The following is a 24,139-nucleotide window of genomic DNA, read 5'->3' as shown; positions in this document are numbered from 1 at the left end:
TTAAGCCTTTCTTGGTGAGAGTACCCCTTTGATCCCCCTCACCAATCTTGTTGCCTTTCTTTGTACTCGTTCTAGCAATTCTACATCCTTCCTGAAATGAGGCCTCCAGACCTGTACACAGTACTCTAGGTGTGGCCTGACCATTGCCTTGTATAACAGGATAATCAGCTCCCTGTCCCTGCTAACAAAAAAATTCCTATATATCATTGACAATACTCCATGACCTGCCCTGGCAGCCTGTCTGCACTGCTCAGCAAACTTCATATTTGACTGCACAATTACCTCCATGTCTTTTTCACGTTCCACTTCCCTGAGTACCACAGATAAGGGGATGGTTCAGTGGGAGATGACAGAGTGGTAATCAATGGACACTACTCTTCGTGGACAAATGTTATTAGTGAAGTTTCCCCAGGGTTCCCCCAAACGTACCACACAGTTGGTACGTTTCTCTTGGGTTATTGCTATCCATATGCAGTACTTTGTAGTTGTCAATGTTAAACTTCAGTTGCCACTTCTCAGCCCATTTGCCCAACTTATCTAGATCCAGTTGGACTAGCATACTGTCTTTACTGTTGTTAACAACCCTGCCAACCTTTGCATCATCTGCAAACTTGGACATTAATCCTGATATACCTTCATCAATATCATTGATGAAGGTATATCAGGATTAATGTTATAGCTCAGACACAGCATGGTTTTGTTAAGGGGAAGTCTTGCCTGACCAACTTGATTGGATACTATGATGCAGTCACAAAAGAACTGGATGCAGGGAATAACTTTGATATTATATACTTGGATCTTAGAAAGGCTTTTGATACTGTTGCACATGGAAGACTGCTACACAAATTGGAGCAGTGTGACATTGGAGGCAAATTGCTGCTATGGATAAAGGGGTGGTTGAGGGGGAGAAGACAGAGAATGGTAATCAATGGACACTGCTCATCGTGGACTAATGTTATTAGTGGAGTCCCTCAGGGCTCAGTGTTGGGTCCATTATTGTTTTCTGTATTTATAAATGATATTGATGATGGTATTATCAAGCTTAATGTCCAAGTTTGCAGATGATACAAAGGTTGGCAGGGTTGTCAAGGACACTACTGACACTATGCTGCTGCAACAGGATCTGGAAAGGTTGAGCAGATGGGCTGAGAGGTGGCAAATGAAGTTTAACATTGACAAATGTAAAGTACTACACATGGGAAACAGCAACCCCAGAGCAACGTATCAACTCTGTGGTACTACACTGACAGTGGTAGAGAATGAAAGGGACTTGGGGGTGATTGTGCAGGCAGATATGAAGTTCTCTGAGCAGTGCAGACGGGCTGCAAGAGTAGCTCATGGAGTATTGTCAATGATATACAGGAATTTTTCCAGCAGGGATAAGGAGGTGATTATTCCATTGTATAAGGCAATGGTCAGGCCACACCTAGAGTACTGTATACAGGTCTGGAGGCCTCATTTCAAGAAGGATGTAGAGCTGCTGGAACGAGTACAGAGAAGGGCAACAAGATTAGTGAATGGAACAAAGGGGTGCTCTTACGAAGAAAGGCTTAAGTTTTGCAAATTACAGTGTCTGGAGACTAGGTACCAGCGAGGTGATCTGATAGAGGTGTATAAAGCCTTGAATGGTTTAAGCATGCTCAATGCTGATGGGATTCTTCCTCTAGCTCAGAAAAATCACCTGAGAGGGCATAAATTCAAATTGAGGAAAGACAGATGTAGGATAGACGTGCGGAAATTTTTCCTTTAGCCAGCGGGTGGTTGGTTGGTGGAACAGAATGCCATCCCTTGTGGTGGAGGTTGATAGCCTAAATAAGTTTAAGGCTCAGCTGGACAGGTATTTTGAACGAACAGAGGGGTGAAGTGGAAGTGGGTTTTTTTTTTTTTTTTTTTGGCTGATGCTGCATAAGCTTGCTTTCTTGCATCAAATGCCTCTACTAATGCTAATGCTAATGCTAATGCTAATTGATGAATACACAAAACAACAATGGGCCCAGCACCAAACTCTGGGGAACTCCACTAATAACATTTGTCCACGAAGAGTAGTGTCCATTGATTACCACTCTGTTGTCTCCCACTCAACCATCCCCTTATCCTTTGTAGCAACTTACCCTTATTGCCATACCTCTCCAATTTGTACAGCAGTAGTCCATGTGCAACACTCTCAAAAGCTTTCCTGAAATCCAAGTAAATGATATCAAAATTATTTTTGACATTCAGTTCCTTTGTGCTCACATCATAGTAACCAAACAAGGTCAGACAAGACCTCCCTTTAACAAACCCATGCTGTGTTTGATGATTCTGCAATGCTTCTTTAACCAGTGACTCCATTATTTTCCTCTGATTACAAGTTAAACTAACAGGTCTATAGTTACTTGTGTCACCTTTTGAACCCCCCCTTGTGAATTGGTGATACATTTGCACACCTCCAGTCGATAGGGACCTCCCCTGAGTCCAAAGAAGCTCTCATAATTATGGCTAAGGGTTTGCTTACTTCCCTTTCTGCCTCCTTTAATATAACTGCATAGATCCCGTCCACCCCAGGTGCCTTCCTTATGTTTAACTTCAACAATTTCTCCTCCACTTTGCTCTCATTTATTACAAAATCACTTAGCTCCATGTTAGAGTTTGATAAACTTCTGGCATTCCCCTCATTGAATAACTTCTCATGTGTGAATGTAGATGCAAAATACTCATTCAGTTTATCAGCTACCTGAGCATGATCATCAATAGTCAACCCATCTATGTTAAGTGGTCCAATCTGATTCATCCCTTTCCTTCTAGAGTTTATATAAGTAAAGAACTCTTTGCTGTTTTTCTTTGCATCCTTTGTCAAAGATTTCTCGTAATCTGCCTTCGCCTTCCTTTCCCTCTTTTGTGACTTGATTAGAGACAAGCTTATATCTGCCATAGGCTTCTGTTTCACCGGATAATTTATATGCATCCCATATTTGTACATTTTTCTTCTCTGCCACTAGCCTCATTAATTCATCTGACATCCATTTAGGCCTGAACCTTGAACAGTATTTCTTAGTTGGAATGAAAAGCCTAGTAGCCTCCAAGATTAAGTCCCTGAAGGCTTCTCATTTAGAATTCAGCGTTGGTAACATCATCAGTTGATCCCACTGTACAGAATTTAAAAACTGTCTGAGACCCCTGTAGTCACCTTTATGAAAGCAAAAGCCCTTCCCTTTAGCCTTGATGGTAGTCACATTTTTAAGTAATTCCCATATCAGTACATTGTGATCTTTTGTTGGGAACATGCCTTTGATATTTTGGCTAGCACTTCAATTGTCACCCAGTGGTTCCTTTAACTGCAAAATCTTAATGCATGAATAATCACTGCTGATGATCAGATCAAGCGTATTACTCTCTCTCTCTCTCTCTCTCTCTCTCTCTCTCTCTCTCTCTCTCTCTCTCTCTCTCTCTCTCTCTCTCTTGTGTTTCTTAAATAACAGCATAACCCCTCCTCCCTTCCTGTCCTGTCTGTCCTTTCTGTACACATTGCACTCTCCAAAATTCCAATTCTGGAGAGTGCAGAATTCCAATTCTGCACTGCTTATATCTGTATGACACCACATCTCTGATATCCCAACAATATCTGCCTTTGACATCTTGACTAGCACTTCAAACTCATCGAATTTATTAACTATACTCCTAGCATTGGTGTACATGCAAGTATACCTGTTTCTATTCTTAGTTGCCCTAACACAGCCCATGTATATATTTGTTCCACTATTACCCCCAACAGTCCTGGAAATCTCCATTGCCTTGCTTTCCATGCTGCTCATTCTAATAGAAACAGTGCAAGAGTCACTTTTGCCTCTGCCTGCAGCCACTATTAACCTTTTAGTCTGTTTATCCCCCAAAGCTAGCAGTTTTCTGACCCACCTAACACTGCCTCGATAGCATTAGAAAATATTCTTGCAACCTTTCTATTTAAGTGTACCCCATCCCTGTAGAAGCAGTCTCTCCTGTCAACAAGCACAGACCAGGCTGAAAAAAATTTTACCCCTTGAGCCTTGCACAATCTCTCCAGGGCCGAATTAATCGACAAGGCTCTCATCGTATACTCCCTCCTATCATGTCTGAGCAGAATTGCAGACACTTTCAAATTTAACCCTAACTCGCAACTTTTTTTCAACATCAATCTGTACTTGTTAAGTAAGTCTGTAGATCTACTACTCTTAATGTCATTGTGCCAACATGTACAACAATATCACCCTTTGTGCCCTTAAAAGATGATATCTGCTCTACAACAACATCATCAACTTTTGCCTCTGGCAGAGACATATCTTGGTCCTGTTCCACCTATGCTTTTTGCAGAGTATATTTCCTGTGGTTGGAACAAACTTCCATATGTTGTAGTGGTCAGCAATTTAAATAAGCTTAAAGCAGAACTAGACAAACATTTGGAGTGAATGGATAAGTGGAATGGGAAGCGTTTTTTTTTTTTTTTTTTTGGCTGATGCTATATAAGCTTGCATTTTGCACCTACTCTCACAAGTGAAAGTATTAGTAATAGCCATATAATGCAAGTAAGCCACAGGCTTTTGCTGCATCGGCCATAAAAACAAATGAATGAAAAAAAAAGTAGATAAGAAAATGCAAAACAAATTATGCACTTCCCTCCTGTGTAGGTTTTCTCCCCAGCAATTTGAATATATGATCCCTAGTTCTAGAATTCTTTATAACAGTGAAAATTTGCCTCCATTCATTTTACTAACTCCTCTCAGAGCCTTATAAACTTAATCATGTCCCCCTCTATGGTGTCTGCTTACCAAGCTCTGTTGCTCACATAATTTAAGTTGTTTCTTGTACAGTCTCATCATGTAGGTTGCTCATCTTTAGATACTTTCAGGTATATTTCTGTTCCCTGACATTGGGCGGGCAGGGGGGAATTATAAAATTTAAAACAGTAAAAAAGATAAGCAATCAATAACAAAAAACATGCGTGCACAAATTGCAACTAACATGATACGTCCAAGTGAAATACAGGGTAACAAATTTACAAAGCTTAAAAAATAGGAATGAAGAGAAAGATTCTAAAAATTCAAGTTTTTATATGATAGAAAGTTTCATGGAAGGGGAAACACATTTCTTCATAATAACGTAAAAACCCACAGAGTTCGACTATTGATATTATTGCAAATGGAATAAGATCGAGTTTACTACCCATTTATAATAGATTGCACTAACAGAAAAGCCCAATAAACTGGACACCGCAAATTTTTTTTTATTGTTTTATGGTTGTGACCTCTACAAATATGCTTTAGAAAAATATTGCAAATGCATCCAAAATTGATTCTTATAACCGAACATATGATAACGATGAAAGTGTCATGCATTTTAATGATTTGAATTTGTTTTTTGAAATTAAAGCTACTGATTCCACTAACCAGTGATCATGGCACCTACTTATTTCACTTTACAATAGTAGAATTTGTAAATGTGTTGGCCACGTGTTTTGTTTTTGCCTGCTTTAATTGAAGCGATTTTTTGTGTTGTACTTTAATCAATATATAAATTTTAATCGATTTTTTTTAATCAACATATACAATTTCCATTATAAAAATCACCTTTTAGAGAGATAAATAGCTTAGTTAATTAGTGAAATTTTCAACTTCCGAGGTCTTGGAACGAATTACCAAAAAACAATGTGTTATTGGGTTGACATTAGGATATTTTTACAATACAATGGTGTGTCTGGAATGGATCAATATCATAAAGTGGGGGTTCACTGTATTCCAAATGCGGCCTTACAATTTCTACAGGATTGTTATTCAATAAATCATCGATAGAACACCATGGGCTTTCACTGCTGTTTACACCTCAAAAAACTTTATATTTGTCCATATTGTAACTCTCTGATCCCTTTCTTCCTGGCGCCTCCGTAGCCAGGTGGGAAGGAGCAGCAGTGCGTAGCACACGCTTCTTGATTAGACCGGGGTTCAAGCCCGTCACCACAAAATACGGAGGATGCGGAAAGGTCAGGGAATGACCACCGCATATCCCGGAGCAATATGGCCTTAGTTGCTAATGCTCCTAAAAAAAAAAAAAAAAAAACCAAAAACCTTTCTTCCTCTACCCTTTTTTCATTCAACCCCTCCAAGTGTATAAGTTATTTTGGAGTTGCTATTCCCTGAGTTTAGTGGAAGTCTGTCTAATATTGACTAATATTTAAATGATTTTATGATAATTTATTAGACTCACTCTGGATCTTATTTGCCACTGTTACCTTTGAAATAGTTCCCTTGAGAGTGTAAACACCGATCCCAGCACTTCTTCCATGATTTGAATGCATCCTGAAAGTCCCTCTTTGTCATAGTGTTTAGCACTGCCTGCTATTCGGTTTGATATCCTTTACGCTGTCAAATCTTCGACCCTTCAACTTGATTTTCATTCTTGGAAAGAGGAAGAAGTTGCAGGAGGCTAACTCTGGCAAATAAGTTGGGGGGACGATTGTCCTGTTGTTGGATGCCATAAACTGCACCATGAGAGATGTGTGGGCCGGCACATTGTCATGATGAAGGACCCAGTTCTTTGTACACCACTTCTCTTGACGTTTCCTCCTCCTGACAGCTTACCTTAACCGCCTGAGGATGTTGCAGTAGAACTTTGTGTTGATGGTCTGGCCAGGAGGGATGAATTCCTTATGGATAATCCCATCAGTGTCCAAAAAACAGATCAGCGTGGACTTCACATTGCTCCTCACTTGTTGGGCTTTCTTCGATCGGGACGAAGATGGGCTCTTCCACTGGGATGATTGTTACTTGGTTTCTGGGTCATACCCATATACCAAATTTATGGGTTTCTGCTGCTGTATCATTAAGAAGGAAACAAAAGCTTGATGAGCACATTGCTCTCCAACACGAGTCATTGCAACAATCGCAAACTACGCAAAACACACTGCCAAAGAACTGCACATAAATATTCAGTGACTCTATCCAGCCCGACGCCACATGGCACACTGATTCACAAGAGATGCATGCAGGGTTACCTAGCGCCTAGACGTAGTTCTCGCGCAACATTCAAATTTTGGGAACATTTGGTAGCACCTCATATTAAAGGAAACAGCAAAAGAAATAATTAAACTTTGGCTATATTTATAACAGCATCCTTTGATTTGGGAAGTCCTCGGATATTGGAGATGTATAATTGTCTCTGCTATTCACAAAGGTGTTTTTCTATGCTAGGGAAAATTATGGAGTCAGTAGTTGAAGTAATGCAAGATCATCTGCATCAGAATAGACTTATAAGGCAATCACAACATGAATTTGTTAAGATCACACCCACCTGACAGCGCTGATTAACTACAGTGGGGTTTTTGTTACAAAGGAACTGGATGGAAAGAAGAGCATTATTTACTTAGATTTTAGTAAAGCTTTTGAGACAGTCCTGCATTAATGATTATTGTATAAATTGGAGTAGTGTGGTATTAGGGACATATTACTACTATGGATAAAGGGATGGCTAAATGGTATAAAAAGCAGAGCAGTTAAAAATGGCCACTGGCTCCATCTGGTGAGTATGGGCTTGGCACACCCAGAGTTCCTGAGCTGGATATCATCATTCTTCTCTTTCTTGGTGATTCTTTTCTACTTCTGACTCTTGATTTCTCTCTCTCTCTCAGGATAATTCAGATTTTTTTTTTTTTTTTTTTTTGGCTGGTGCAGCATAAGCCTCAGGCTTCCTTGCACCATATGGCTAATAATAATAATAATAATAAACTAATGTTAATAAATAAATTTTCATTTATTTTCTAGGTCAAGGCCAGAAAAATTCATCATGGCTGCATACATATTGGAATTATTAATGCAGCCAGATTTTCAGTGCCACATGCACAACGTGCTGTGCATTTCTTGAGGCAGCATATAGGTCTAAACAAGCACTCTTCTTACTTGTAGCCATGCATGCTAATCCTGGACCATGGCCAGCCCTCTGAGTGAGGTCCAAAGGGACGATCCCTGTTTTTTATTAATTAGAAATAGTAGGTAACTGTGCAAATAAGTAAGTTTTCTGATAAAACAAAGGTCAGAAAGGGTGACTTTTGTATTAATAACATTAATCAAAGCATACTTCTACAAGGTCTAGATAAAATTGTTGGATGTACTGAAAAAATGACAACATTGAATGAAATGAAAAGAATATTGATAAATGCTGACTACTTCATTTATTAATATGTCAGTAATAAAAATAGCATTCTAAATTCAAGTGATTATGCTATATACATCTATCAGTCAGTCTATGTATTATCTGTTTAACATTCACTGTTTTAAGTACATTAGAAGGAAGGGGATAAATCACTTTGGTTTTCTAGATATGAATAGCTTAAATATTGATGATTCAGCTCAGGTTGCTGACACTCTGAATAGGTATTTTGAATTCACATATGGCGAATTTATTAGGGATGCCATAAATATATCAAATCTAACAAGGAGCTGAATGATTTTGCGATAACTGAGAAGAAATGGAGGAGAAATTATTGGAGCAATGAATAAATATAAAAAAAGCACAGTGTGGATGGAATCTATTCAGTTATATTAAAGGAGGCAGCAAAAGATGCAAGCAAATATTTAGCCATGATTATGAGAGCTACCTTGGATTCAGGGGAAGTCCCTATTTACAAAGGGGGGGATCAAAGGGTGACATAAATAATTCCAGATCTGTTAGCTTGACTTCTGTTCCAGGGAAAATAATGAATTCACTGTTTAAAAAATTAATGCAGGACCAAGATCACCCCGTAACAAGTCCATGCAGTATCAGCATGGATTTGTTAAGGGGTGATCTTGTCTGACCAATCTGGTTGGATACTGTGATACAGTAGCAAAGGAACAGAATGTAAAAAAATAATTTTGACACCATATACTTCAGAAAATATATTGATACTTGCACATAAAAGACTACTATACAGAATTGGAGCAGAGTGGCATTAAGGGAAAATTATGCTATGGATAAAGGGATGATTGAGTGTGAGAAGGCAGAGGCTATGATATGCTATTAGTGGAGTCCCCCACGGTTCAATGCTGTGTCCACTGTTGCCTTCAATATTTATTAATGATATTGATAAAGGCATATCAGGCCTAATTTCTAAGTTTGCAAATGATACAGTAGTTTTTATCAGGGCAGTTAATGAAAGTAATCAGGTATACTACTGCAACAAGATCTGGATAAATTAAGCAGATGGGCTGAGAAGTGGCAATTGAAGTTTAACATTGACGTATGCAAGTTCTTTTTATGGGTAGCAGTAATCCAAGATTAATGTACCAATTGTGTGGTACCACACTCAGGCTAGTGGAGAATGAGAAAGATCTGAGAGTAATTGTGCAGTCAGATATGAAGTTCTCTGAGCAGACAAAATGATATACAAGATCTTCAAATTCTTGTATATATTATATCATTTTTTTTCAATGATATACAAGAATTATGCCAGTAAGGATAAAGAGGTGATTATCCCATTGTATAAGGCAATATTTAGGAGAAGAAGCCTCATTTGCAAAAGGATATGGATCTCTTGGAACAGAGGCACCCCCGTAGCCAGGTGGGCAAGAGCAGCAGTGCGTAGCACATGCTTCTTGATTAGACCGTGGTTCAAGCCCATGACCACCAAATACGGAAGATGCGGAAAGGTCAGGGAATGACCACCACATATCCCCAGAGTAATATGGCCCTAGTTGCTAATGCTTCTAAAAACCAAATAGCAACATCTTGGAACAGGCGCAGTGAAAAGCAACAAGATCAGAGAGAGAGAGAGGGAGAGGGAGAACAAAAGTACTCACCTGGAAAGGCCTCAGCTCTGGAAATTGCAGCACCTGGAGACTAGGCACCTGCAAGGAGATCTGATTGAGATGTGTAAGGTTTTGAATGGATTGAGTAAGCTCAATGCTGAGGAAATCCTTCCTCTTGCACTGACTACATATTTGAGTGGACATAAATTCAAATTGAGGATGGATGATTGCAGAATAGATATGTGGAAATTTGTCCTCTGCCAGTGAGTAGGTGATTGTTGGAACAAACTCCCATCTGGTGTTGTGGAGGGATACTTGAAATTCAAGAACATGACAAAGGGTTAAAGGGGATGGATAAATGATATGGGAAATGTTGATTTTTTTTCCTCCTTTGGCTGGTGCTGTATAAGCCTGCTTTCTGACATCATTTGCCACTGCTAGTACTGATACTGTGAAAAAATAGCATTTTAAATTCAAGTGATTATGGTATATGCATCTGTTAGTCTGTCACTATATCTGTTTAACATTCACTGTTTTAGGTACCATCACTGCAGCTAATGCCAGCAAGATTAATGATGGGGCAGCAGCTTGTGTATTAATGACTGTGAAAGCTGCAGAAAGGTTAAAAGTAAAACCGTTGGCAAGGATAGTTGGTAAGAATAATTATGCATATTCCATTAAAATTTAAAATAACTTAGCATTTTATTTAAAAAAATGTTTCATTTGTCAGCTGCCATACTTTTTTTTAATTTTTTTATTGCAGCACATCCTCTACTTGTGCTTTACTTGCACATATTGGTCAATCAAAATCCATGATATAACTATTTTGGATTATATTTTTTCAAATTTTTTACATATTTATATTGCATGCGCTACCAGTGTTTTCATATCATGTCATTTCCAGTGCTCAAACAATACATTTAATTGATTTCTGCATATAAGTAACATTATTGCATGAAATCTTAATCTGTATATATTATGAAAGATTGAGAAATTAAACTATTAATTATATCAATTTTAAACCAGGTAAGCAAGGTAGCCTTTTATAATCTAAATATAAATTGTCATTGACTATAAACATTGGCATTTTAAAACCAAAGCTAAACTACATTTACAATATTGCCATATTTTTGAAAGTCATTTAAAAGTTCAGTTGTCTGGATACATTTTCTCAATTTCTGTATTTCCTAAGCATTACTATTCAGTTACTATTATGGATGACTTATTATAATTATATAGTAATGCATTTTTCTAGAGAATCATTCAGCATTCATATATTATTATGTTTAAATACCTGGGCTAGTATGTAAATATCAGAATATTGGTTGGGTGTATGTCAAATGTTCATTTGCTAAGTGTGCACTTACAGACATATAAAATCTTATCATTCCATCAGTCACTTGCTACATTGCCTAAAATAGATCGCTTAAGTAAGTGAGCACTGAAGCATCATGCATGAGTTTATACGTGTACACTGGTGTCCATGATAAAATGAACCTCATATCAGTTAGCCATGATTACATTTGTGAATCTTGTATCTAAACATGTATAAACAAGAGCCATAATAACATGCTTAATGTATTGTTAGATTTAGAGTAATTCACAATGTTTAGGAACCTAGTTTTCACTGAGTAAATATTATGTTGTTGGCATAAGTCACTTACAGAGAGAAGTTGAACTATTGTTGTGTTTCTTTATATCATTTAAACTGACATAATTTGATTATTGATAATTAATTTTCATGTCTGTTATTAGGTTTTGCCGATGCTGCTGTAGAACCTGTTGAATTTTCCATTGCTCCTTCAGTTGCAATGCCAAAGGTAAGATATGTTCTACAGAAACTTAATTGCACTTGCTCAGAATGTCTTAAGAATTTCAAGCAAATGTTAACTAAAGTGAAACTCAATTTCACTTTGGTGAAATTGAGTTTCACTTTAGTTAACATTCACTTTAGTTAACATTTGCTTATAAAAACTTATAAAAATGGCCAACAAAAAAAACCAGTATAGACTTTCCCAAAATATTTTTCTGTTGATTATTTTTAATTTGTAACAGAAAATAAAAAGTAATTCCAAATATTGTACTTAATCTATTTTGACACTTGATAAGATTTTAAAATTCCATTTTAATAATAAAGTAGTAATTAATACAGGGTGTCTATAAATTATTCACCTGATTATGAAACTCAATTAAAACTTTATTGTAATAGGTATTGTACGATGATTTGCTGCACTTAATAAAGCAACTCAAAGAATTTCTTATCACACAGCTGCACTGCAGTAAACCTCTACATGTGCACCTTTGGTAGCATGTAGAATGTCATGACAGTAGCCAATTTCATTCAAATTGTTTTGAAGCATCTCTTGAGAAATGGAAGTAAATTATGGAGTTCACATTGTTAACTAAAGTGAAAACTTATAAAAATGGCCAACAAAATGGCTAACTTTACCAGACAGGTCGAATTTCACTTCATCACTGAAAACAGCATTTTCCAGAAAATGCTGATCTTCGTCTATACAGTTAAGAATGTGGGCAGCAAATTCCCCTCTTTGTGGTTTATTGTGAGGCTTAATATCCTGGATGATTTGCACTTTGAAGCATAGTTTCAGTCTCTCTTTTTTTTTTTTTTTTTTATGTAAACCCCATACACGAAAGGTATTAGAACCTATAGTACTTAGCACCGTACTTGGGTTGGAGGTTGAGAAGATGAAAGAAGATATTTGTTGACATTGGACTTGAACTTCTGTAGACTGTAATTTTCATGAAATACGTATGAAGGAAGGTTGTTCCAGAAAACAGCAGTTGAATGAATAAACGAGGAAGATGAAAAGTTGGTCCTGTGAGTTTGGAGTTGGACAGTAAATGGATGTTGGCTGGTGGTGCCACGTGTTCGGACTGTTTTGAAAGAGAGAGCGGGAATTATAGAAGCCAATTCAGAAGAACAGTGCCCATGGAAGTATCTGTAGAAGAGGCATGCAGCAGAAACACTATGTCTATGAGACAGCGAGTGGAGAGACTTTGTTAAAGATGAATTATTAATTAACCTAACTGCCCTCTTCTGAATGGAATTGAGAAGCCTGAGAGAGGTTTTGGGGGCACCACCCCAGATGTGGGAACAATATTCCATGGCAGGGCGGATTTGCGATTTATACAGAGTGAGCAGCTGTTTGGAAGAAAAGTAACGCCGAGAGCGAAAGAGAAAACCAAGTTTTTTAGATGCAGAGAAAGCAATATTTGTAATGTGCTTGTGCCAAGAGAGATTAGAAGTCAGGGTAATCCCCAAAAGAGATATATCATTTTGCCTAGAAATCGGAGTCACTAAAGATAAGCATAGGAGCAGAAGAATCCTTTTTGTGAGATATAAGACAAGACTGAGTTTTCGAAGGGTTGAAATCAACTAAGTTGTCTTTGCCCTACTGGAGAATTACCTGAAGATCGGTATTTAAGGAATTGGTAGCAGATTTTCGAGAAGTTGAAGCTGATTGAGCAGGACAGGGTTTCTCAAAATGGAAAGTGGAATGCAATGTGCTATCATCGGCAAAACTATGGATAGGATTTCCAGTCAATGGAAGAAGGTCATTAATATGCAAGAGGAAAAGAGTGGGGGAAAGAACTGAACCTTGGGGGACACCGGCATTAGTGGAGAAGTTAGAAGTGTTATTTTCAAGAATTTAGGAATTTATTATTATCAAGTAATTACTTTCAAGGATATTTAGGGATATTGGTATGTTCTGTAATTTTAAGTCATAAAAAGAAAATAGCATTTATAATATGTGCCAGTGTGACCATATCACAAGATGAGAAAACTGATTATATGAGGATGTGAAACATATTTTAAATGTAATGTTTCAAAAATAAAACATAATATAATGTTCCCATGATGTAGCTTATTATGACAGTCCCTTATTCGGTAAAATGCTTATCCACAGCTACCAAATCTCTGGATTTATGACAGACTGTTTTTTGAGGCATATTCCTACTCATCATCCTGATGTATTTGTTGTTATCCATATTTTTCATGGAGAAAGAACAGCTTTGCTATTTAGTTTATGAATTAGCCACCAGAAATGTTAGCCTGTTGCATAAAATATGTGAAACATATGAGATTAAATGTCAGGTACACTCTGCTGTTAAACCTTGTTTTCTTGTATGTAGGATGCAAAGCTAAATTTGATTTTACATGTCTGAAATGCTCTAACTGAGATCACAACTTTTGTTTTTTATTTCTGTATTTTTTTTTTTTTTTTTTTTAACTCTGCCTGGCATATACCAGTGCTTGACCTTTAACTAATGGATTCCATTAATTATTATATATAATTTTTTTAATAAAAAATTGGAAAGTTTAAAATGTTATATTCTTTAACATCTGTTATTTTCATTGAAACAAAATTTTTACTGATCTGCTGAAAATAAGAAAAAGAAATGATATAAACAAAACTATTAGTCTCATATATTTTTCGATTTATGAAATGATTAAATCACAGAATTTCAAAATTATACATGAGCATGTATTTTTGCTATATATATATATATATAAAATGCTTTGGTATGCTGCCCAAATTTTCCAACTGCTAATTGTTGCCAGCACCCATTCACATAGTTCACCTCGCATGACCACCATACTAGGCATTCTTTATTAATTTTTGTACTAACGTTTTTCGATTGAAGAAAGGCAACCTATGTCTGAAAGATATAGATGTATGTTTATGCAAACTGATTAACTATATTTTGTCTGTCTTCAAATTTAATAAACCGTTCTAAGTTTTAAGAAGTGTAAAAATGGCTGAACAGTGTGTAAGAATTTTGAGAAAATGTAGAAGAAATGCTAATGAAACATTAGAGGACAGATCTAATAGGCTAAGAGACCAAAATGAGGCTCTATGACTACAAAGATGGACAGAAAACATTGAAGAAAGAGAAGCAAGATTGAAAATGAGAGATGGATGAAACGCTGTAGGACTAATCAAATAGAAGTACCCGATGCAAATAATCAACAAACTGTAATTAATGTGGAAGAAGATGTAGAAAATGTGTGTTACAACTATGAGTATTGCAATGCAAGATATTAGGGACATGAGTTAAACACATCGAATAAATACACTAAATGCTGTCATGAAGAAATGGCTTCACTTGACCCACTGTCTGAGACACCTACTCTATTATGAAAGCTGCTTACAGGGAATACACATGAAGCAAATAACTACAGAGAACATATACTAGAGTACAACTCAGCAATGGCATTTGCGTCAATGGGTGCAGAGATTAAATATGGCCCATACTGTTTTTGAATACACGGCCAGATTTACCATTTGGTCTCACTGCTATATCCAAATGAGGCAAATAAGCTAGGATATGGACAACTTTATATTTTTGATTCTGCTGAAGCAGCAACAAAACAGCTTGAAAAACAATCAGACCAAGGGTGTTTGGCCGAAGTAATGCAACAATTGGACGAGATAGTTAAGAGACAATATAATGCACCTACATCCAAAACGGATGTTGCTGCAATATTTGTTGGAGAAGATTGGGAACCACCTGCAAATATGCAGGTGGTTTCCAATATGGCATATGCATATATCCCACAGATGACTGCTGTAGAATTATATCACCAGTATACAAGAATGGTAAAGACTGAAGGATCTAGATTAAACTATTTACACCATAATCAGAAAGATGGCATATGTTATGCCGGATACATCTAATTTATGTATATTTATGTATTTCTGCTAAATATTTATATACATATATAAATATTTATTTATAAATTTATTTATATACATAAATAAATCTGCTAAATATTTATATACATATTTATGTATATAAATATTTTTAAAAATATTTATGTATTTATATTTACAGGCAGTTCTTGATATTTGGATAAATTGTTTTTTCTGATATTTTATATTGACACCCTTAAACCAATTTTAGGGTATAGTCCTCGATCATGTGGACAGTGGCAAACTGATGAACAAACTTTGAGTCACTATATGTTGTAATCTTGGTCTGTGCAGCAGTGTTTGTTTGTGCAATTATTTAACAATTTTAGTGCATTCTGTGCTAAAAAGTTTGCTATTATTTTATAAAAATGGAAAAAAGAAAATGAAAGAACCAGTTATGGTGATAAAAAAGGTCTCAAACTTAATACAATTGAGACAAAGCTAGAAATAATTATGTATGTTTTAAAGTGGCAAATCTTTAGCCTTAATATGACATTCAGTACACTGAATGTCATTTGTAAAGGAAAAAGAAAAAATTCAAAGCCATTTGCAATTGAGGTCCACAAAAACATTCCAGTAAATCTTACAATTATTCAGAGTAAGGTTACACATTTTTATGATGATTGGAAGAAATGTTTGGGAAAAAGTGTTGCCAATTTTCTAGAATTTCTAGCAAGCCAAGGGTATGCCTGCACAAATCTATTTAGCAAAGGAGGAAAAATTTGTACCTGAGTACAAGGTGGGTAGCTAAGGATAGGCTCATCTCATGCTGCTGCTGCTGCTTTGGTGTTAATGCAGCAAGTGACTTCAAACTATGGTGTACCCCCCCCCTTTTTTTTGGGATGCATAAATGCCCCACTTTTCTTTCTGAAATTTTAAATTTGGTGGTTGGCCTCAACAGTTTTTATCATCTCTCTTTTCATGAATTTATATGATCAAAATATGACTAGCCAGGAAAAAATTTGTTAAAAATATTATTGAGCAAAACCTTGTCTTCTGGTTTATTTTATTGCAGTACTGCTTAGTTGTTCCTCAAATATATTAATATAATGATTTTTACAGTGTATTAAATGATACTTTCTCTTTTATAAATATGTCTTTTTAATTTTTCATTATATAAATTTAGAGGACAATTTATTTTTTAAACTTGACCTGGAATTTATGCTTAAAAACTCATTTTGTTGTCATTTCATGGAACACACGATATCTTCCTTCACCTCTGTTAGTTCACTCAGTTTTCCCTAGACAGTTTTTGTTGACTCAAGAAGCTTTGCAGTAAATTCTTAATGTTTCAAGCAGCCAATACTCAAACTATTCAAGATCCTAGGAATGAATCAGAAATTTGGTACTGCCTATCTCTAGTCAGTAATTAGAATTTTAAAGTGTCATACAGAGATGGAATGACAGCACACTTAATTTCAGATATTTTATTCAAAAGATGAGTTAAGTCAACTGAAATATTAAAATATAGAGAGTCAAAGGGCCAAACAGAGTATTTTTCACTGTATGCACTCCTAATGTTAAGGTGATTATTAAAACAGAAAAACTGCCAATAGCAGTTTTCAGAACCACCTAATTGCTTCAATATACACTCTTCGTGGTTTACACTTAATTAAACTGGCTCCTGATGTATACTTCATCTACAAGGAGTGTCAGCCTATCATTTACTTTAAACTTGGCGCTGCCTTCTCCTCTTTTGAAATAGTCCTGCTTGACATTTATATAAAAAAAAAACAAAAAAAAAAAAAAAAACAACAACAAAAAAGCCACTCTTGTTTGCATTAAATTCTTTCTGTAGTTTGTGTCCCTCTATGGCTTTTACTCTTCTGAGAACACAGAAGTGACATTGCCAGGATCAAACAGTGACAGTTCATCTTTAAATTTCATATGTAGATTCTGATGCTTCTTGAATTTGTCAAATTGGCGTTTGCTCAGAAAGAGTTGACAGCTGAAGGGTTTGTCCTCTCCCTTCTTGCTATAAGTTCTTGAATAGCCTTTCTCCAGATGTTGCTGGAGTTTCCTCGTCTTCTGATTCTAATTTACTGCTCAAACTCATATCTGCTACTCATCAGTATAAGTTGTAAACTTCTACAAAACTGGTTTTGGATTCCTGTTCATATATGTTTGATTCATTTGCTACTACTGCTAAAACACATGCACATACACTGAACAGTACCACAACTTTCACTCTTTCAAATTATTATTTATTTTTATTTAATTGTTTTTGGTTGGGCAGTTTGGGTGGAAAGCACATATAGAATATTAAGGATTTCTGTGATCTGGACTATTTGTAAACAGCACAATTTTTCACTGTCTATTCTATTCTTTTTAAATGTTCTTTTTCTCACTGATTTATTCATTTATAATACAGGCCATGGGTACCTAAAACTAACAGCTCATCTGCACACTTGCTCCTATAATGCACTGATATTCTCTCTCATTGGTCATGCACAGTATAACGCTAGGATCAGCAATCTTTTGGTGGGAAGGGGGTGAGTGAGCTGGGTTCACTTTGGTCTGGAGTCTCTGTGTTGGTGGTGAATATTTGAAATTAGTCAGCTAGGAGTGAGATCTGACTAACCCTGCAAACTGACATTTGCAGTTTTACTACTATAAATTACTATAACATTTTGTAGTATTACACTAATATGATTATCAGCTGCATATGAGAATGAACTAAGGTGAGCAAAAAAAAAAAAAAATAAGTAAAAGAAAGAGGTGCATGCTCTGACTGATTTTCACACAATTCTCTTCTCTGAATTTGCAAACTATTTAGTGCAAGGACAGGCAAATTATAGCTCACAGACTTACAAAGTACCTTAAATTAGACCTAAGTTATATTGTTATTCTTATTAATAACATAGATCTTATTAATAACTGAACCCTTATCAGTCTCTGAAGTGGTTCCTGTAGATTGAAAGATTATGATTGTTGATGTTTCATATGACAGCATATACCAATCATTCTTCATACTTGAATGGCTTTTATTGGACTTGTTTCTCAAAAAATAGAATGATTCATCACACTTTTTTTATGAACAAGTTTATAAAGCGTAGTTATTAAAAAAAAATAATCTATTTTGATTTAATGTTATGTTTACATAAACAAGGTATGATTTATCTTATTTCTGATAGTATCAAGGATTGCCTGCATTGTTATTCGCTGCATTTCTAAGGATGGAATACCTTGAAGAGGCATAAAAATATTTGTTGATGATATTAAGAGAGAGAGAGAGAGAGAGCTAGGTGTTTTGGAAAACTGTTAGCTTGGTGGGGGGGGGGTACATTAATGGTAGTTAAAAGCAGAAGTAGTGCACATTCTTGCACACTACTTTGATTAGTCCTATTGAGACATATACTTACTTGGAAATTTGTATGGAAAGTATAGAGCTGTAGAGCCTACTGAAAGATCTTATAACACTAATACAGCAAGAACTGGATGTAAGGGCATGGGAAAGTAATGGGAAATTATTGAACAGTTGTGGAAAGAATGCTAAAACTAACCTAATATAAAACTGCAAAATTCCTGGAGAAAGTTTTAGATTGTTTTAGCATATGGGATTTTTTAGTCACAACAAACATAAAAAGTTTCTTGAATGTTTGTGCTCTGGGTGTAGTCCATAAATTTTATGAATTTGAGTTACTTGTTAATTCACCAAAGTTGAATGAATGTGAGAAGGGGCTTTAAATTGCTAAGCATAAAGATTCAAGAGTGGATTAGCATATCCACTAGGTAACTATATTGAGTCAGATTGATGATATATAGCATTCGGGAAAACAAAAATGAAATGAGAGTAGGAGTATGTTGTGGGCCAGATGACTTTGATGGATATAATGAACATCTTTACAGACAAATAGGAGTGTGTGCTAGCAAATCAAAATTTTATTATGAAAAAAAACTAATTTTCCTATAATTAATCCTCATATTTGATTTCTCCAATGTTTATATCACATCAGACTGACTCAATATAGTTTCTAGTGAATATGCTCATTTTTATTGCTTTTTATATCACCTTGATAGAGAAACGAGGGAAAGAAATATTCTCAATTTGACTATTAGTAAGGATTCATCAGATGTTAAGTATCCCTTCTAATAAAGGAACTGTAGACAAGAAGTGATCAAAGTATATTAATGTAAGATCTATTCAAAGAAGTAACTGCTTTCAAAGGAAAGGGGAAATGGGGTTTTCACAAGGGGGCAGGGGTATTTAACTGGTCTTAGGCATCTAACCTATTCAATGGGACCAAATCATAAATTTTAACAAATGTGATGCTAAAGGGGGGAGGGGATATTCAAGGAAGTTATTTTTGAAGTTAATGAGCTTTTTATGCTAATGAAATTGGCATATATGCATTGTTCAAAGTATAGATCAAAATGAATGTGAAAAAAACTGATGACCTTAGTGGTGAGAATAAAGATGTATGAGATAATTCCGTCCAGCAGAACTGGACGGAATGTACTATATAATTCTCACACATCTCAATAACACATCTTTAAACTTATTACTAGGAAAATCTATAATTGGATTTTCCTTGAATGTGTTTATTCTTCCTCATGGCATCATGCTGTAATTCTTACCTTTCCTAAACCAGGGTAGGATCAATCATTTCCTCAAAATTACCGACCAATTTCTCTCACCATCTGTCTCGGTAAAACACTAGAAAAAATTATACACAGCAGACTAAAATGGATCCGTGAAAGTAAAATGCTGTTAAATTGCAACCAATACGGTTTCGAACAAAACAGAACCTACTTGGATCTTGTGATAAGAGCTGAAACCAATATTTGCAATACTTAAGGGATTTGGGATTTACTTAAAGATTTAATTACCATCAGGGGTAAAGGAAAGGGTTTTTGCTTCCGTAAAGGTGAGTACAGTGGTCTCCGACAGTTTTTAAATTCTGTACAGTGGGATAAACTGACGATGTTACCAACAGTAAATTCTAAGTCGGAAGCATTCAAGGAATTAATTGTGGATGCTACTAAAAGTTTCATACCTATTAAGAAATATTGTTCAAGGTTTAGGCTTAAATGGTTATCAAATGAACTAATGAGACTCGTAACAGAGAAGAAAAATGCATGGGATGCATATAAATTATCAAGCGACTCAGAAGCCTATGGCAGATATAAGCTAATCTGTAATCAGGTGACAAAGGAGGTTAGGCAGGCGAAGGCAGATTACGAGAAATCCTTGGCAAAATATGCTAAGAAAAACAGCAAGGATTTCTTTACTTATATAAAGTCTAAAAAGAAGGGGATGAATCTGATTGGTCCACTTGACATCGATGGTTCGACTGTTGATGATCCTGCTCAGATAGCAAACAAACTGAATGAGTATTTTGCATCTACATTCACATATGAGGAATTATTAAGGTTTGAAAATGGCAGAAAGTTATCAGATTGTAGCAGAATACTTAATGATTTTGGAATAACTGAAAGCAAAGTGGAGGAGAAATTGTTGAAGTTAAACATAAGAAAAGCACCTGGGGTGGATGGGATCTATCCAGTTATATTAAAGGAGGCGGCAAAGCAACTAAGCAAACCCTTAGCCATAATTATGAGAGCGTCCTTGGACTCAGGGGAGGTTCCCCCAGACTGGAGATGTGCAAATGTATCCCCAATTCACAAAGGGGGATCGAAGGGTGACACGAGTAATTACAGACCTGTTAGTTTAACTTCTGTTCCGGGTAAAATAATGGAGTCACTGGTTAAAGATGCATTGCAGGATCATCTAGACAAGACTGCAGCAATAATTCAGACACAGCATGGGTTTGTTAAGGGAAAGTCTTGTCTGACAAATTTGATAGGATATTATGATGTGGTTACAAAGGAACTGGATGCAAAAAATAATTTTGATATCATATATTTGGATTTCGGGAAAGCTTTTGACACTGTTGCGCATGGAAGACTATTGTACAAATTGGAGCAGAATGGTATTAAGGGTAAGTTGCTACAATGGATAAAAGGATGGTTAAGTGGGAGAAGGCAGAGGGCGGTAATCAGTGGGTGCTGCTCTTCTTGGACTAATGTTATTAGTGGAGTCCCACAGGGTTCGGTGTTAGGTCCACTGTTGTTTTGTATATTTATCAATGATATTGATGAAGGTATATCAGGCTTAATGTCGAAGTTTGCAGATGATACAAAAGTTGGCACGGTTGTTAATGACAGCAATGGCAGTGTGCTACTGCAACAGGATCTAGATAATTTGGGCAGATGGGCTAAGAAGTGGCAACTGAAGTTTAACCTTGACAAATGCAAAGTACTGCATATGGGTGGAAGTAACCCCAGAGAAACGTACCAACTGTGTGGTACTACACTTAAGGTGGTAGAAAATGAAAAAGACCTGGGAGTAATTGTGCAGTCAGATATGAAGTTTTCTGAGCAGTGCAGACAGGCTGCCAGGGCAGGTCATGGGGTTTTGTCAATGATATATAGGAATTTTGCTAGCAGGGAAAAGGGGGTGATTATCCCTCTGTATAAGGCAATGGTCAGGCCATGCCTTCAGTACTGCGTACAGGTCTGGAGGCCTCATTTTAGGAAAGATGTAGATTTGCTAGAGTGTGTATAGAGAAGGGCAACAAGATTGGTGAGGGGAATGAAGGATCCTCTTACCAAGAGAGGCTTAAGTTCTGCAAATTGCAGTGGCTGGACACTAGGCACCTGTGCAGTGATCTGATTGAGGTGTATAAGGCCTTGAATGGGTTGAGTACGCTGAATTCTGATGGGATCCTTCCACTTGTTCAGATTACGAACCTAAGGGGGCATAAATTCAAATTAAGAAAAGACAGATGTAGACTAGATGTGCGGAAATTTGCCTTTAGCCAGCGGGTGGTTAATTGCTGGAACAAACTTCCATCTGTCGTTGTGGAAGTTGATAGGTTGAATAAATTTAAGGAGGAACTGGACAGGCATTTGGAGGTAATGGTGTGATTTTTTTTTTTTTTTTGGGCTGATGCTGCATAAGCTCATACACTTGCTTTCTTGCATCACATGCCACTACTACTACTACTAATTCATTCAGAATTTTCTTAAGAATAGAACCTTTCAAGTTCGTCACCAGAGTGTACTGTCACAATATTTTATCCAGGAAGAAGGGGGTACCCCAAGGGTCCATACTTAGTGCTACTCTCTTTGCAATTAAACTAAACACCATGACACAGAATATTCCCAAAACTGTAGAAATATATATGTATGGCGATGATCTTGCCATATCATGTCATTCATCAAACATTAATATCATTGAGAGACAGCTGCAACTTTCCATAAATAAGCTGGAGACATGGACCCAACAAAATGGTTACCATCTATCAGAACAAAAGACAATTGCAATCCACTTCTGTAAAAATTGCAAATTACATCCAGAACCTGAACTTAAATTAAGAAATCATCCGATCCCTCTCGCCAGCAATATCGGTTTTTAGGTTTAACATTAGATGCGAAACTCAATTTTGCCATGCTTATAAGTTATCTTAGAACCATCTGTTTGAAAAAAACTCACTATACTCGGAGCCACCTCTGCCATGGCATTGTGTACAGATAGGTACACTGTCTTGCACTAGACTATGATGCGATCGTCTGTGACTCAGCGAGGAAAAGTGTTTTTAAAGGCTAAATATCATACGATACAGTACTCTTCGCACTGCCTTTGGGGCCTTTCGAATTTCCCTGGTCCAAAGTCTCTATGTAGAGGCAAACGAACATCCACTCCACCTCAAGAGGAAAATGTTACTCCTCACCTACACAGCCAGACTTAAAAGCCTTGCAGATCATCCCAATCAACTGCTTCTCTTCAATCCTGAATGGATAACATTTTATAACAATAAACCAACTGGTGTTAGACTGCAAGAGTTGATTCACTGCTGGGATGAACATTTTGAAAACATGCTCAAAGAAACTAAAATACTTGATCCACCCTGGTCCACAAACCTATCTTACTGTGACACATATTTCCAACAATGGGGAAAAAAGTCCCTGGAAAACTGTAACATCAAATAACTGCACGAAGGGCATGCTTATAGCAATGCACTGAGCTGCATAAATTATATATACTTATATAATAATTTTATTCTTTATATAGAGGTACTAAATAAACATCAGTTATAGATCACCACAAAATTAAAAAGATACTGCACAATGGATATGTTTTATAATGAAATAAACATATAAATTAAAAAAAAAAAAGTTTAAGTAACTTAAACCCAAATTACATGGCACCCCTGGAATTTTGTTGCGGCACCCCAGTTGAAAACTACACCAACCAACCACATTCACACTTGAAGAAGTTTTTAAACTTTAGGATACTAGTGACGTCACTGATTCTGGATGGGAGTTGAATAATTTTATGATAACTAAAAAGGGACTGGAAGGAGACGTTATAACAATTAAATATAAAATAAGACACCAGGAGGTGATGGAATCTTTCTATCTGTATTGAAGTAATCTTCAAAAGAGATTATAATTAGAATATATTTTAATTCAGAAAAATCTCTATGGATTGGAGATGTGTACAAGTGTCTTACCTATTTACAGAGCAGCTCAAAGGTGAAATGACTGACTTCAGACTTGTAAATTTGACATCTATGCTAGGGCCGTATACAAAAAAAAAAGAAGTGTGTTTTCTATTTGTCTCATTTTAATAAAATTTGGAATGTTTGGCAAATGATCAGATTTTTAAAAAACCAGATATAAAATCCT

The 24,139-nt window shown here is 36.3% G+C and overlaps 1 protein-coding gene across 1 annotated transcript in view; it reads left to right on the top strand.

Moving 5' to 3' along the window:
• The window catches only part of Acat1 (Acetyl-CoA acetyltransferase 1), a 223,404-nt gene that overhangs the window by 176,030 nt on the left and 23,235 nt on the right, over positions 1-24,139 (top strand). Inside the window, exons 10-11 of the mRNA XM_090383498.1 lie at positions 10,268-10,381; positions 11,484-11,548. Of these exons, the coding sequence (XP_090239624.1) occupies positions 10,268-10,381; positions 11,484-11,548 (179 nt within the window). The remainder of the gene's footprint in view (positions 1-10,267; positions 10,382-11,483; positions 11,549-24,139) is intronic.

This window comes from Mastigoproctus giganteus, chromosome 1 (assembly GCF_048544385.1).
Source record: "Mastigoproctus giganteus isolate SK-2022 chromosome 1, ASM4854438v1, whole genome shotgun sequence".
In the NCBI taxonomy this organism is placed as follows: Eukaryota; Metazoa; Arthropoda; class Arachnida; order Uropygi; family Thelyphonidae; genus Mastigoproctus; species Mastigoproctus giganteus.
Note: the sequence above shows the minus strand (reverse complement) of the source record. Positions and strands in the feature narration are given on the sequence as shown.